Here is a 16,429-nt window from a genome sequence, read left to right on the forward strand (position 1 = left end):
GAAGGAAAAAGAAGAGAATACCTGGGAAATTATGATACGCCACAATATAGCCAAATACTTGCCACATATCTGAATTCTAGAGTTGCCTCATGACCTCATTCAACATTCACTCATAAACAACATTTACTGAGCACCAACCACAGTGGCGAGTCATCTGATGGAAGGACAGCAGGAGGGTGCTGGGGGGCAGTTAGATTCTGGTTCAGGGCCCACACCTAGTATGTGTGGTCGAATTCACCTGAGTTAAATGCAATTCCATGGTAGTGCACTAACTGCTGGCTGGAAAATAGGGAGCAGGACAGCCAGAGTTCCTGACCTCGTGAAGGTTTCATTCAAGTAGAGGGGGCAGCCTTTAAACAATCAACCCATACAAAAATATAACAACAAACTGTGTCATACTTTACAAGAGAAAAGTGCAGGGTGCTAAAAAGTATACCTCAGAGTGGGAGGGAGGGTCATGGAAAGTCATGAGACCTGAAGGATAAACAGAAGTGACTGAACAGGGTCAGGAGGAAGTATTCCAGACAGAGAGCAACACAGGCAAAGTCCCCAAGGCAGGAAAGAGATTGTGTTCAAGGAACTGAAAGAGGGGCCATTAGATTAGGAGTGAGAGAGAGAGAGAAAGAGAGAGAGAGAGAGAGAGAGAGAGAGAGTTGTACAAGATGAGACAGGATTCCTGGCAGATACACGTATGTGCTGTCGTTATTATACCACATGAAGGAAGAACGTGGTTCTTAGATCTCCTCCACGTCTCCTGTGCACCACATTTTCTAGTTACTTCATATTGACAGTAGGAAATTGAAATTGTTTTAGTAAATCAAAAAGAAGGACTTAAGCTGCTTACTTACATAAGACAGCAGCTCAAAAATATCTCTGTTCATGCACTGGGTATTTCTTCAGATGGTAGCTGGGTCTTTCAAGGATATAATTTACTTCAGAGATAGAATCTTTCTATAACAAAAATAAATCCAGCAATTACATTACTCATAATGTAATATATATCAACGATATCCAGATGTGTAGTTTTGCATGTAAAAGGTCTGTGAATCCCATATATGCTGTATATGTGGGGTTCACCATATATGCGTGTACATACATTCACCTCCCTCCTTCTTTCTCTTTTTCTTCATTTTAAAGAGATTCCCTTACTTGAAAAGACTAGGAATTAAAAAGCACAGCCAATGACTTTGCTGAGAGGAAGTAAAGTAATTCACTGCCCCCATGGTCAGGGAAATCAATATTTATTTATAAGTGTCATCGTATAAATCTAGGATACGTCAGCATTTAAATAAGTCAAGATGACCAATTCAACTACATAGTATGGTTAAATCCAACCACTGTGGGCATGTTAACCTTTCATTTAAATTCTTTTGAAATGGTAACAGGTCACTTAGCTAACGGCTGTACACTGCAGTAGAAAAAGTCCTGGGTCAATCTGTCTATAGGTCAGAAACACTCCCCACCCCCTTAAAAGTCAAACAGCCAAAAACACCTTATTAACTTTTAGTAAAAACATAATTCCATGTTATGGCCTTACATGGACCACACACACTTTGCTGGATTCTTCTCTGCATTGGGACTCCTGTGCACAGTGGAAGGGAATGTGCTACAGGCCAGTTAGACTGTCTTCTCTCAGTCCTTTGAAAGGACCACACTCCCTTCTGCTGCAGGACCTCCACTTGATCATGCTGTGCTCCCAATTAGCTGCTACTCATCACTCATGGTCAAGCTCCATTGTCTCTTCTTCAGGGAAGCTTGCCCTGACTCCCAAGCACGTCAATACTCCCTTCCATACACTCTCAGGACACCATGTACCCCACAATTTTACATTTCTTTCTGTGGTTACTTGATTAATGTCTGTCACCCCCACAGACTGGAAGTCCCAGTTCCCATATTATTTTGTCAGCAAAGACATAGTTTTATCAGAAGCCCTAACCTCGTCTGGGTGCTGCTGAGCTCTGTGGGATGTCAGAAGACTGCATACCCTTTCATGGATCTTCTTCCATGTAGACTGAGAATTAGGATGGAACCTGCACAACAGATTAAACAGGGTGGAGTATTATGCGGCTACTAAAATGGATACTTAGAGTACCTAACAGTAGGGGTTGATATATATAACTGAATAGTAAGAGAAAACCAGCAACACGCAAAATGGTATATGTAGTGTGGTTTCAGTGTCTTTACTGAACCTACCCATAGCAAAAACATTGAGGAATAAAAACAACCAAGCTGTTCAGAACGGTTTGTGTTTGGGTGTGTGGCTGTGAGTGATTCTTTCCTTCTATGTACTTTACTGTGTATTTCAGACATTTCTCCAAAGAATAAATCCTGCTTTAACATTTAAAAATTTAATCCCAAAAGTTTTAATTCAAAATTTAATCCTAATTATTTTCCACCACAAGGATTTCATTTTATATCTCATTTACCTTAGGCCATCCAGACCCAAACTTAACCACAGGTCTTACAGTGTCTTTCAGTTCCTCAACATAAAGTGTTTTCTCCCTTCCACTGGCATCTGCAACAATGCTCCCTCTGCCTAGAATGCTGGACACCCCCATCTTCATCCCCACTTGTGTTAACTCCTACCCACCCGTCAGAGCTCAGTTCAATTACTGATCTCTCAGGAAAGTCCTCCCTGAACCCCCTCCCGTCGAGGAATTCGGCTTCCCTGTTATGTGCACTTAGAGTCCATTTACCCCTCATTCATAGCACTTCCCCCAGTAGACATTCTGTCACACTTTCATTAACGTCTGTGTCTAGTCCTAAACTGAAATTGGGACTGAGACTCTGGTTAATAGCTCATCCCTGGGCCCAGCAAGTATTGAATACCACAGCAGGCATTTAATAAATACTTCTTGAATGACTGAATTCATCCATTCCTTCATTCATTAATTTTGGGGAGCGGAGTGAGTACCAAATCCTAAATTCTGAGGCAGAATTAGCAATTCGATCATGAAAAGCACAAATATTGAAAATGCCTAATGAATTTGAGCAATTTGGATAAAACTGTTCTCTTTAGTGTACAATAAACATTGGAAATGACAGGAACATTTGGGAGTCAATCCAGTTGTTATTCTGGCCACCACACTAGTGAACCCGTGTGGCTGCCCCTCTGTTTGGTTTGGGACCCACATCCAGGCCACCTATGCCAACTCTCTCTGTAACAAGCACATCTCACTGGTTTCCAGGGAGACAAGACCACAACTCTGACTGGATCTACACAAATCCATTACCAACCCAGGAAAACAACGCACAGCAAATGAAAGCACCACCTAAAGCACGGCCCATGTTTAAGAAAAGACAGGCGTGTCATTTCTATACTCCTCTAAGAATTTTTAAGAGGAAGGAATAGAAATATTTTGAAGCTACAAATAGCATTTAAAAATAGCCATCAGCTAGACACTGTAAGTGCTTTTTCATAGGTCTTGAGTAGCCAGCGGCAAAACGATTCCTACATTTGTTACCAATATTATTATATACTGTCAATATCACATTTGAAGCTCTTTGAGAACGATGAGTCAACACATCGGAGCAGACTGTGCCTTTATTACAGCTTTCACCATCTCCAGATGGTGGAGACGGGGAACAGGCTCGAGAGAGTTCCTCCCTCCTTTGGGACTATCATTTCTCACCCTTTTAAAAGGATTCTCCACTTCCTCTATTAAAACCCTGGGCTGATTCACTCCAAAATTTGTCTCCCAACTCATCCCTGCAACCTCGGCCCTCACTGATTTCAGTACTAAGCTAGCAGAAACTCAAAAGGTGTTTCTCATGCGCCCCTGTGATCTGGGCACAGGGAGACTGGTCCCAATGGCTGATGTAAAAAGAACAGTTAGTGACGTGGGGGCAAAGTGCTGGTGGCACCTAGTGTTCCAGGGGCCACCTCTGTTCTCATGCTGAAGTTGACAAAGAATGGATTCATCCCCCAAGGATACAAAGGGATATCCTTCATTCAAAGCATCTTAAAAATATTATCTTCAGTGCTGCTTCCCTGGAGTTAAGGTGACCAACTGTCCTGGTTTGCCTGGGAATAACGGGTTCCCCAGAATGCAGGATTGTCAGGGTTAAAATCAGGCACAGGCACTTTTATACCTGTGAAATCAAAAGCTTGAGTTTTTAAATTTATGACACATAAAAATGGATAGATAAATAGTATTGATGTCAAGTTAGCCATCTGTCCCATTTCCAACAAACATCCTGAGATATGCTTTCTAGAAGCAAGAGAAAATGCTCAACTCTTACTTTTGGGAATATTTTTAAAGGAATGATAATTTTTCATATCAAAGGGTCACCAGCTGAATATTTCTAAAGAAGCAAACTGATGAAGTGACCTGGCTTTACTCCTGCCAGACGACAATACACCCTTGAAGCAAAGAGATGGGCACTTGCCACTGACCTTTCTCGGAGGAGGGGCTGATCCCGAAGAGGGCTGGGAGATCTGGAGTGCTGGGAGGTAGCAAATGAAGTTTCCCGGTGGAAATCGGCATCCCCTTGGTTACTGTAACTGGGTGAGGGCTTTCCAAACTTACTTGAACCTAAAGGTGATGGTGATTCATTCCTTAAAACAATCCGTTCATCTGGCTCTTTGATAACCTGGGTGACAATGTGCGTTATTCTTTAGTTGTCATTTTGTTTCTATTTGCTTAATTTAGAACTGGGGGTGAGGTAGGATGAGGAATAAGACTGGGGACAAAATGACAAGACTACCTGCCCCAGGGATCTCCTGCAATGCACAAGGGGTGGGAGTAGAGAAGACCAGAGACAAGGTCAAGGAAAGATACCCAAAATTCTGTACGTTGGGCATGTATTAACAAGCCCAAAAAACGTATGCTCTTAACTTTGAATTGTGAGGACTGGGGTATTGAGTTTGGGAGAGAGAGAATTTTTAAACAAAATATTTAAATGCTATGGCATAAGAAGCACAGTATACTCGTTTTTTTTGGCACACATCTATTCTCAAGTTGAAACATAAAAGTTTGCACCTTTACCTTGACAAACCAATCAAACTTCAAGAACAAGTGATTTACCACCTCTATGTATAAAGGTATTCGATTAGAGAAAAAGCAAAAAAAACTCCCTACTGATACGGTAGGTATTGGGCCTACATGCACCCTCATTGGTGATTCATCCTACAAACGAAAAGAGCTTATATGAGGGAAACAAACCAATCAAAGCAAAGCAAAGTACACAATGGAGCCTGGGAACCTCTTAAACTCTAGTTAAACTAAAGCAATTCCATAAGCAGCACTAGCTGGAAATACACTTTCCACCTCTCATTGGACAAAGCACAATAATTGACATTAGATAGCTGGAAATAAATCATTTTATAAATGCTACTTCTAAAATTACCTTTACGTTAGCTGCAAGGCTGTCAAGAGAAGAAGCTAGAAGAAAGAGGAACAGGTGTTTCAATGACTCATTATTACCAGTTATCCCTAAAACTGCTGTTAACATTTATTCTACAGCAGTACAAAAATATTACACAATGAATGAATTATTAAAGAACTTAAATGCTCCTTTGTAAATTACACTATCACTTTTAAGTCTTCCTTGAGTCACAGCAATTCTATCTATGAGTTTTTCTGTCCTCTTGAAGTCAACAATGAGGTTATATTATTGATGACAGCACATATCGATATGAGAAGGGTAAAAGAGAATCTAAAGTGAAGCAGTAAGTTCAGAAACCCTTAAGTAGCCTGGAAAACTCATATATGCCCAGGTGTCCAGAGCCTAAAAGAAAGCCATGTGGCTCTAATATAAAATTCATATACTCTGCCTCTTCTACCATTTCCTTAATGTTTGGTTTTCATGGAATCTGATTTATGTAGGAACTCTTAAATTCTTGTATACTTGCCCAAGGTAGACACAAATGTTAAGTTGAGACAATGAATATATAAGAGCTTAGAGAAACACAATACAGCAAAAATGTAAATCATCATGATTACTCTAATCATAATAAGTAAGTAGACCTAATGCCAGAGAATGGTAAGAATGACTAGGAAGTGAAGTAGTAAATACACATAGACAAAACCAAGACTACATTGGATTTTTCCAGGTTGAGAAAAAAATGCGTTTGAAATGAGTATTTGCAAGGCTATGCTAAGGCCACCATGGCTTCCCCCAGTGTGACCCGGGCTTAAGCAGTGACAAAGGGCTTTTCCCAGACTGCTGATTCCCCTGTGCCACTGGCAGTAAGAAGGAAGATATGAAAAGAGATTTGTACAGCCTGGTAATTGTCATATCCTCTGGGCGTGCACGGATGTGTGTATCCATCTTGTCCCAGATGCTCTCTTCTCCCAGCTGAGCAGAGAATGAGCGATGCTAATGCTCTTTTCAGCCATGGCCACAAATCTGCCTCATGGCCTCGTAACCCCCTGGCCACTGGTTTTGGGCACTTCTTTTCACAGGGGGCTTGCCTTTGTTCCCTTGCTTCTCAAAGTGCAGTCTGTGGACCAGCAGCATCAGTATCACCTGGAAGCTTGTTAGAGAAGAAGGAGCCCAGGCCCCACCCCAGCCCTACTGATTCCGAATCTGCACCTTAACAAGATCCCCAGGTGATTCAAATGCACATTCAAATTGGAGAAGCACTGCTTTATTCTACCTTAGGCCTGGATGAATGAGCTGACAGGTGACCTAAGCAAAGGTCTGGCTTGGAAGCTACAGGGATTCCAAGGATCTGAGCCCAGAGGTCTGAACGTCTTCTCTAAATGTAGGTATGCCCAAAACTCGGTGTGTGACCTGGACATACTCTGTAACCTCTCTGGAACCTTAATTCTCCACCTGCCAGGATTAAAAAAGACAAAGGCCGAGACCCATGTGATGTATCAGTCCCATCATAACTGAGCCAGCGTTAAACCCAACTTGTTCTCCCCAGGAAAGGACATGTGCTGTCTTGATTTCACAGTAATAGGGAAGACAGTGCTGCTTTTATAGGTTACACGGGTGATTTTCAAGCCAAAAGACTTAAATTAAATGTCAGAGGTGATAAAGCACTTTCTACTTCAAACCCTGTACTCTGCCCTTAGTTGGCTGCTGTCGAACAGTCACCACAATCTGAGAACACTGGCTTGAGTTACCATAAGAGACCGTGCAGCCCCTTAAAAGTATAAACTTTTAAGCCTAAGACAACCCTGTTGTCAGGAATGGTAAGGTCCAGTCCCACCAGGAGTCAAGAGAATGGGCCACCACCATCCCTTTCTAGCCTAAGAAATTTTATTAAGTTCAGGAATGGCTGAACTTCACTGCCATGACCTTCAGCATTGACATGGTTCATGTATTTTAATCATAAGGTAAAGGCCTCCAAGGGATGCCTTAACCCAGTGACTCTCAGTGTGTGGTCCAGGGACCTCTCCAGGGGTCCCCAAGACCTTTCAGGAGATCTGCAAGGTCAAAACTATTCTCCTAATAACACTAAGACATGAGTTGCCTTTTTCACTCTCATTCTCCCACAACTTACAATGGGGTTTTCAAAAAGTTACATAACATGTCATGACATCACCACCCTGATAGCTAATGGAATGTGTGCTTATGTATTCTTGTATTTTACAAATTTCTCAGTTTTAATTTCTAATACACTAAATATTAACAGACACCAGCCACATAAACAAAAGCTCTTTGGGGTCCTCCATAATATTTAAGGATGCAAAAAGGTCCTGACACCTAAACGTCTGAGATCCCTGCCTAACTGCTTCAGAGAGAGTTGGCTCCCCTCCTCACTGACATGGAATCTTGTAAAGCAAATGTTCCGTCTCCTGATCTCCACCATTCCCCTGCTCTTTCCCATCCGAGAAAGGGCGAGTCTTATTTATTAGCTATCAGTGGTGCCTTTGCAAGGAGCTCACACCAGGACAAACTGCTCCCTGCTTTTCCAACCCAGCCAGGGAACAACTACAACCAGGATACACTCGGTGATCACACTACTCAGAGCAGTCTCCTTCAGTAGCTAGGAGACTCGGAAATGACAGCTTCTCGGCTGACTCCGCTCGTGGAAACTCCTGCCCTAGACCTGCCCTGGGAACTCCACAGCTGGAGGGCACCTAGGAATTAGGCCCCAAGTTTCCAAAGTAACCTGTGATTCCTCAGAACAAAAGAAGATTTAGAGGGAGGATGTAGTCGTTCCCAAAGGAAGATGCACAGAAGTAACAAGACACTCGAGTACCTCTTCTCACTGGAAACGGAAAGTTTGAAAACTTAGATTTTCTTCTAGACTTCCGGGAATGATGCTCTGAAATATTCTCACCAAAGGGCTTTGCGCTGTCCACCTGAAAGTAAAGGAAAGAAAGAAGACTTGAATCCACCGTGGTTTGTATTACCCTCTCCTCATTACCTGATATGCCTTTCTCCCCTTCAAGCACGGGTGAGGCAGGTGAGAAAAGAGAAGGCTGGCAACAAATTAAATCACAGTCTCCAAGTATGTTCACTGTAATACCCAGTAGGGGAACCTGTCTGTCCCTATCTTCACTGAGGCTACAACAGGAAGATACGGGCTAAATGTTAGCATAAAAAGCTAACGTTGGACACAAATTATATTCTAATCACTGGTAAGGATTCAGCCCAAGAAAGTGAAGTTTATTTCACAGTCTTTTAAAAGAGGGCAGTGTTTCATGTTCCTAAACAGTCTGAGCAGTGCTGGCCTAGATGGAGTCCTCCCTGAAGACAAGGGATTATCACAAGGTAACACTTCAGCCTTCCACATTCCCTTCCAGTCTAACTGTCTATATCCCTGAAAAAAAAGAATAGTGGTGACTGTATTATTTTACTTAAGGTGACCATATTTCCCTAAACTGACCTGCAAACAGGTCGAAATAGTTGAAATAGGGACTCTTCCAGAATATCTATGACATAGAGTTGCTGGATGTTTTTTACCTTGTATATTTCTGGGTTGTTTTTGTTTTTGTTTTTTTAATTTTAAGAAGGCATGTTATAACATTACTCTTCATTCTACTTCAAGTAACATATTCACTAGAATTTACAGTCTTGCAGGTCCTCTAAATTTTAATGCTTCTACTTAAAGAAATACCAGATATCATCAGGAAATCTGGCTAAATAAAAGAGTTAATATGTATAAAACACTTAGAAAAGAGCTTGATACAGTAAAAGCCGTACAAGAATTTATTAAATAAAAATATCAAGCAAGTTTTAATTCCCTAAAAAATCTACCCAAGATTTTAAGGTTATTTAGCCCATAATGGCATAGACTAAAGTTGTATTTTACAAAAATTTATATCAAATGGAATAAATCAGACTGTCCAATAAATTCAATTCAACAATATTTTAATGAAGCCACGCTTAAGGATTGCTAGACATGTTTTACTTAAGGTGACCATAAACATGTTTAAAGATGTTGCTAGATTTTTGCCAGACATTTGTACCCAGGTCACCATGAAGAAAACAGCTCTTTTGTAGTTTCTAGCCAAGCATCTCTGTTCTACCTACAAACCAACTCTATATACGGCCATCTCAACAGCACCTTGACTTTGGGATTTGCCATGCTTCATTTCTTGTGTCTAATACTCAAACATCATCCCTAGTGACTTTGAGTTAAATTATCAACTTGGCAATAATATCAATCGTTAACATTCTGGAGAATGAGTCATGAACTAGGACATGGAATGTTGTTCATGAAGAACATGAAATAATATAGGAAATGCTTTTAATGTAATATTAACTGCAAATATCAAGAAACTAATCTGTATACACAGTATAATTACAACTTTGTGGGAAAAAATAAAGCCTTATAAATACAAAAAAGGTGAAAAAAGGCATCAAATTAAATAAAACAATTTTATTATGCTGGTGAGCCTATGGGTAATTTTTTTCTTGAACTTTTCTATATTTTCCATTACTTTTATAGTAGTCAAAAAAATTTAAGGAGACTAAGAGAACCAGTGTGATTAAATTTGCCCACTACTTCCTGAGGGCTAAATCTAAGATAACTTTAATTAAGGGCTTTGAGTACGGCACATCATTGCTTCTCCCTGTAGACACATTTTTTTCTGCTCTTTGAAGTATTGGCCACTGAGCAACAAACTCATTAAGAAAACTCAAGGAGTTTTCTTTAAAACTGATGAAGCTTTAGTTTTAGATTGGTACAGAGTATATGCCAGCCTTTGTTATGTGTCTCCTACCCCTCTCAGTTCGCTGATTCTTCTGGATAGTGGCGGGTTATCATATGCAGACATTATACTCTATTAATAATTTTCAAAAATTAAAAATAGGGATGGCTGACATATACGGAGCAAGTCCTCTGTATAAGACATCTTTATAGGAATTTCCTAACAATGACTCTAGGAAATGAACATAATTTAATCATTGTTATTATTCAATCTGAATTCCCTCTTTATTCAATATCACCCATTTGTTTTTATGGCCCAATCTTCCAATATTCCACACTCAGTCACACCCTCACCATTCCAAAGGACTCTGAAAAGTAATTTTAGGCTCACATGTCTAACCACAAATGGAGGTTTGCTTTGTCTGGAGATTTTGAAATTATTTCCAAAGTTCAGTTGAGCTGGCTGGTCCTGGAAGAAACGCCTGGTGGAATATGGAGAGGGCGCACGGGATTGCATGCTTTGGGGGAGTCTGTCGAGATTACTCTCCTTTGGCTTCACCTTTATATCACTCAAGGGGAATTTTGGTCCATATGAAGTAGATAAGGGCTTTCTAGACTTATACCTTTCTTCCTAAAACAAAACAAAAAAAAAGAAACAATATTATTAAAAATGAAAAGGAAGAAAAAAAGAATAAAATTCAACTAGAATATAACTATTTAATTGAACTTTGTTTAACTAAGATAGAAGATTGAACATCTCAGATTTATAAAACGTGAACTTAAGGAAGGACATGTCTCTACTTAATTTATCTTCAGTTCAAATTAACATCACTAGTATTTATTACTTGCTAGTATAATATATTTCAACTAATAACTGTGAGATTTATTTGTATTAGAAGAAGGTTGGAAAGTATCTGACAACCCTCGTCATAGGTAGACAATTGATAGATATAAACAGAGATAGAGCGAGAGAGAGAATTTGGCATACGCTCAGATCCAGTAATTTAACTTCAAGGAATTTATTATAAGGAAATAATTATGGCTATGTGTATAGTTACAAAAATTCTCATAACAGTTCAAAAACTGGAAACCAACTATATTGGTGAGTAAGCAATTTCCTCTCAGCTCCAAACCCAGCTTTCTGTACTCAGCTTCACGACACTGGGGCTGGCACTCTGCAAACCCCCTTCCTGCTCTTCCAACTGTTCTGCTAGGCTCCACCACTAGAAGGCACTAGAGGGAGACTGCAAGACTGGAGGAGGAAGACGGTACTGGTGACTTCCAGTTTTGCATTCTATTCCTGTCAGCGTCACTCCACCAATCATTCTTCACCTTGGCAGCAGCAAATTGTTCCAGTTTATAGTTTCTTCCCACAATACTCCCTGAACTAGCCTCATTGTGCCCCCCTCAGACACACCAGCACCAGCTGGCCAGAGCCCCCAGCTCAGAAATTTGAGTGTAGCCCCATGGGATCCTTCCTCCAAGTTCCTAAGGAACCAGCAATGAGCAGTGTCCCTCCTTAGAGGTCTGAGTCCCAGCTCATCAGAGTCCCACCTCTGAATTCCTAAGGAAGCACCCAGGAAAGCAGCCCCTCCATAGGGGCCTGGGTCCCCTTTCTATGGGGTCTCTCCCTCAAATTCTATGCTCTTGATGACCCAACCTCTTCCCTTTGTTCCCCCAGCCCTAGGGGTGGAAGCTGCTTCCTGCAGTTACTACCTCCATCACATCAGTGTTCCCCTTTCCTTTCAATCTTCTAACCCCTGCCTAGCCTTTTTTTTTTTACATTCATCTTTCTGTTAACATAACAGGGTGGTTTGTTTTCCTGACTGGACCTTGACTGATATATCAGTTTACTATCCAATAACAGGAAAATGATTGGCTAAACAAATCATGGTATTTCTGTATGATGGAATACTATGAAGCCATGAAAAACTGCCTGGCATAAGAATACTTAAGGACATAAGAACATGTTCATGATATAGTAAGTGAAAAAGTAAGGTACAAAATAATACACAGTGTAGTATGATCCCAGTATTTTAAAATTAAAAAAGTGTGTGTGGGTGTCTTTACAGAAGAATATCCTCAAAAAAATTAGTAATGCTCATCTCTAGATAGTAAGAATGACAGGTACATTTTATTTTGTCCTTTTTGCTTATCTATATTTTCTAACTTTCTAAAATTAATGAGATACTTTTGTTATCAGAAAAAACAATAAAAGCTATTATTTAAAAAAAATACTACTTAGAGGAAGACCTATATTAACAGGTTAAAACAAGATTAAAATGGTGGAGTAGAAGAAAAAGAATGATAAACTGAAAAATCACCGTGCACACATATCAAACAGATTAGAGAAAATAGTGGATAAATAAGGAAAAACTGAAAGCAGAAAATGCCTTCCTTAAAAGTAATCACTGGTCTCCCATTATACGAGTTCTGATGCACAGAGGATTGGTAGATTTGCACAGATTAGTGACCGTTTGCATTCAGTACCCCTTAACCCACAGCCTACATTTTCAAGGTATTTTCCAGGACACCAGGTGGGATTTGAGATGACAAGTATTTGAAGAAGCTTTACAAATTACAATAATTCATTCTCTACTTTGTTTTAGAAAGGATTTTAAATGGTTACAAAATTATGTACAATAAGGTAAAAGAAACACATAAAGAAATCAGGGTAAAAGGGAAATTAGGGCTGACCAAGAGAGTGAAATGAGGTAGGACTCATGGATGCCCCAAGACCCTTCATGATTACCAAAGATGGCCCACAAATACAACTCTGAGCTTCAGCCTCAGCAAAAAAAAGAAGGAAACACTATTGTTCACAAGATTAAGAGTCAAGTCATACAACAACAACATTGAAAAAGCTAACTAGCCTGCTTACTAGTGATTTTAGCTTTTGTGTCACTCTATTCCATCAACTATATTATAACGAATACATGCCCAACATACATACTCTAATGTGATAGGCTGAACAAATAGTTTGAATACAGAAATTCAAACCTAGCAATAAGTCTCCAGGTTTCTATTCATCCAGTTGCATCTAAACTTGGTAAACCAAGTTTGAGCTGAAATTCTTTAAATTTTTGGAGAAGATTCCAGACATTTCTATCACTGGCTTCTTGATTATACTTACAAGAAATCTGTTTCTGTGCAGAAACACACATTCTCTGATGGCTGTCCTTGTAGAAAACTCTATTTTGGGAGCAATGCCCTAAAAATAAAACAGCATAAAAGAAGCAAATAAAATTATTGGAAACAGGTTCTTTGCCCATCCCACCCCAACTTGAAATCTTGCAAGAACTTAATTGCTTTTTTGTGTGGTTGGCATAATCCACACACATAATCTAAAATATATACGTAATAAATATCTATCCTATAGAATATTAGTCAGCCTTAAAAAAGATGGAAATCTTGCCATTTTAAGACAACATAGAAAAACCTAGAGGACATTATGCTAAGTGAAATAAGCCAGACACAGAATGACAAATACTATATGTCTCACTTACATGCGGAATCTAAAATAGTTAAACACATAGAAGCAGAGAGTAGAATGGTAGTTGCCAGGGGCTGGAGGATGGGGGAAATGAGGAGATGTTGGTCAAAGGGTACAAATTTTCAGTTATGGAAGATGGATAATTCTGGAGATCTAATGTACAGCCATGTGACTACAGTTAACAATAGTGTATTGTATATTTGAAATTTTCTAAGAGGGTAGGTCTTAAGTGTTCTCACACAGAAAAGAAAAGAAAATGGTAACTAGTAACAATGTTAAGTGATGGATATGTTAATTGCTTGATTGTGGCGATTATCTCACAATGTATATGTATATCAAAATATCAAGTTGTATACCTTAAACGTATACAATTTTTATTTGTCAAGTATACACCAATAAAGCTGAAAAAATAAAATATAATATATGCATAATAAGCATAGCTAAACACCTATGTAATATGTCTTATGTGCTAGGCCCTGACCTAAGTGCTTTGCATATATTAACTCATCTCATCCTCACAACAACCCCATGAGGTAGGTCCTAATAGTACCTCTGCTTTGTAAATGAGTAAACTAAGACACAGAGGGTTTAAGTAACTTGTCCAGCCAGTAACGACAGAGCTGGTAATTGAACCCACTCATTCTGCTCCAGTGTCCTTGTGGTTAGCTACTCTACTTAAAACACTGGACCATGGTATTGAATGAGATTACGTAGGGGGATGGATGGATAGAGGTTCTCCTTCCCTATCTACTTGCTTTGAAAAACTTCCTTTATATCTTGTACCAAATACTTATGTTCACTAGATCTATTCCCAAACTCTTCATTTTGTTTCATTGATTGATACTTCTATTTTTTCTAGTAGCATATTGTCTAAAATATTGTGATTGATATATATATATATGTAGGATAGGAAATATATATATATAATCTCTCCTATCCTATTTAATTGTCATAATCCTATAAGGAAGATACAATTATTATCATCATCCTATTTTATAAATAATAAAACTGAGAAATGGACAAAAACTGGAAACAACCCAAATGTTCTTCATAGTGAACAGATAAACCGCGGTATATCCATGTAACGCAATCCACCCATTAATAACAAGGAATAAACTACTGATACACACAACTACATGGATGAACCTCAAAGGCATTGTTCTGAGTGAAAGAAGCCAGTCTCAAAAGGTTACAGACTGTATGAATCCATTTATGTGACATTCTCAAATAGGCAGAACTATAGTGATGGAGAACAGACCAGTGGTAAGGGTTAAGGGGAGGATGTGCCTATAAAGGGATAACATGAGGGAGATTTGGGGGTGATGGAACTGTTCTATATCCTGATCATGGTGGTGGTTTCACAAATCTATACATATGTTAAAATTCATAGAACTGCGCATCAAAAAAAGTCAATTTTACTGTATAGTCATTTAAAAAATATAATTATTTTTCTAAAAAATCCTGAGGCTTAGAGAGATCTAAAGCAATTTTCCCAAGGTCACATGGCTTGTAAATGGCAAAACAGGGACAAGACCTGGATCTGACTGAGTTACACTGTCTCCCATTGACCCCACTGACTCACCTGCAGCCCCTCTGAGCACAACCCTCTGCTCTCCTTCCCCCAGAGACCACCACCTGGCCAGGTATTCCTTGTCCTGGGGGTGCCTTCCTTTTCTTCTTTTCCCATCCAAATCCTACCTGTCTCTCAAAGCCTGGCCTCACCCTAACTCCTCCAGGCATGCCCACAGTGACTTCTCCCTCTACCTCTTACAGTTCATATTCCTTTATATAACATACTCTGAGTACTTCCAAGAAGGATTTGCATCAGCTAAAGCCCCAGAGGGAAAGGAAACTGACATGTACTACATGTTTACTACACGTACCTGGTGCTGGTAGGGGCTTTAACATGTGTGATCTCATTTCATCGTCACACAACCCGTGGTAGAAAACTATACCCCCATTTTACATGTGAGGGAACAGGCTCAGAGAGACTAAATAGTCTGTCCAATGTCACACACCTGAGAATCGAGAAGAGCCAGATTTGAAACTTTCTTGGACAGCAAAGCCCAACTCTTTCCAGTACCACATGCTATCTATCCAGGGGTCCCTGTGGATCAACTAGTCAGCTTGTTTCCTGTGCATTCATTCATTCCTATGCACATTCACTCCTGTGCATTCATCTTGTCTACGGAACAAGTCCTTACAGGCACAACCTACATCCTCAGCTCCATTTTTTCTTTTGTTTTTTTGTCTCTAGAATGTACAGTATGCCCATAAAAGTGCTAGGCCTGGACTGGTGACTCAAGATTTCCGGGCTTATAAACACAAGAGCCTAGTTGCTGCACAGAGTCAGATAATACAGAGGGGCATTTGATAAAGAATGTACAATGATGTGACCAGCACAGCCTCACCTCTGGTTATCAAGATTGCCCACATGAGGAAGAGGGTAGCGGGAGTTCCAGGGTCCACGGCACTACTGGTAGAATCACAAGACCTGAGGTGTATGCCAAGCCCCAGGTCCCCTGTGGCCCAGAGCCTGAACAAGTTACCTGAGCCTGAACAAGTCATCTCCTAAGTCACAGACTAGTCTTCTCATTGCCTCACAGGGAGACAGTATTAACCCTGGAATGACAGTATAGCCATACATCACTTAACAATGAGGATATATTCTGAGAAATGCCTTACTAGGTGATTTCGTCATTGTGTGAACATCATAGAATATACTTACACAAACCTAGTTGGTATAGCCTACTACACACCTAGGCTATATGGTACTAATCTTACGCGACCACCATTGTATATGCAGTCTGCCATTGACTAAAAAGTTGTTATGTGGCACATGACTGTAATGTATCCAAAGTCACAGTCATTGAGTGACAATG

The 16,429-nt window shown here is 39.9% G+C and overlaps 1 protein-coding gene across 1 annotated transcript in view; it reads right to left on the minus strand.

The window, feature by feature from the left end:
- The window catches only part of SPATA6L (spermatogenesis associated 6 like), a 57,457-nt gene that overhangs the window by 5,291 nt on the left and 35,737 nt on the right, over nt 1–16,429 (minus strand). The window contains exons 6-12 of the mRNA XM_087444545.1: nt 13,188–13,265; nt 10,446–10,685; nt 8,159–8,261; nt 5,350–5,384; nt 4,397–4,593; nt 1,937–2,030; nt 849–951 (exon numbers count right to left, since the gene is read on the minus strand). Coding sequence (XP_087300671.1) covers nt 862–951; nt 1,937–2,030; nt 4,397–4,593; nt 5,350–5,384; nt 8,159–8,261; nt 10,446–10,685; nt 13,188–13,265 — 837 coding nt within the window. The 3' untranslated portion in view covers nt 849–861. The remainder of the gene's footprint in view (nt 1–848; nt 952–1,936; nt 2,031–4,396; nt 4,594–5,349; nt 5,385–8,158; nt 8,262–10,445; nt 10,686–13,187; nt 13,266–16,429) is intronic.

Source organism: Ceratotherium simum, chromosome 20 (assembly GCF_057802395.1).
Source record: "Ceratotherium simum simum isolate JZ-2026a chromosome 20, ASM5780239v1, whole genome shotgun sequence".
NCBI classification, from domain to species: Eukaryota; Metazoa; Chordata; class Mammalia; order Perissodactyla; family Rhinocerotidae; genus Ceratotherium; species Ceratotherium simum.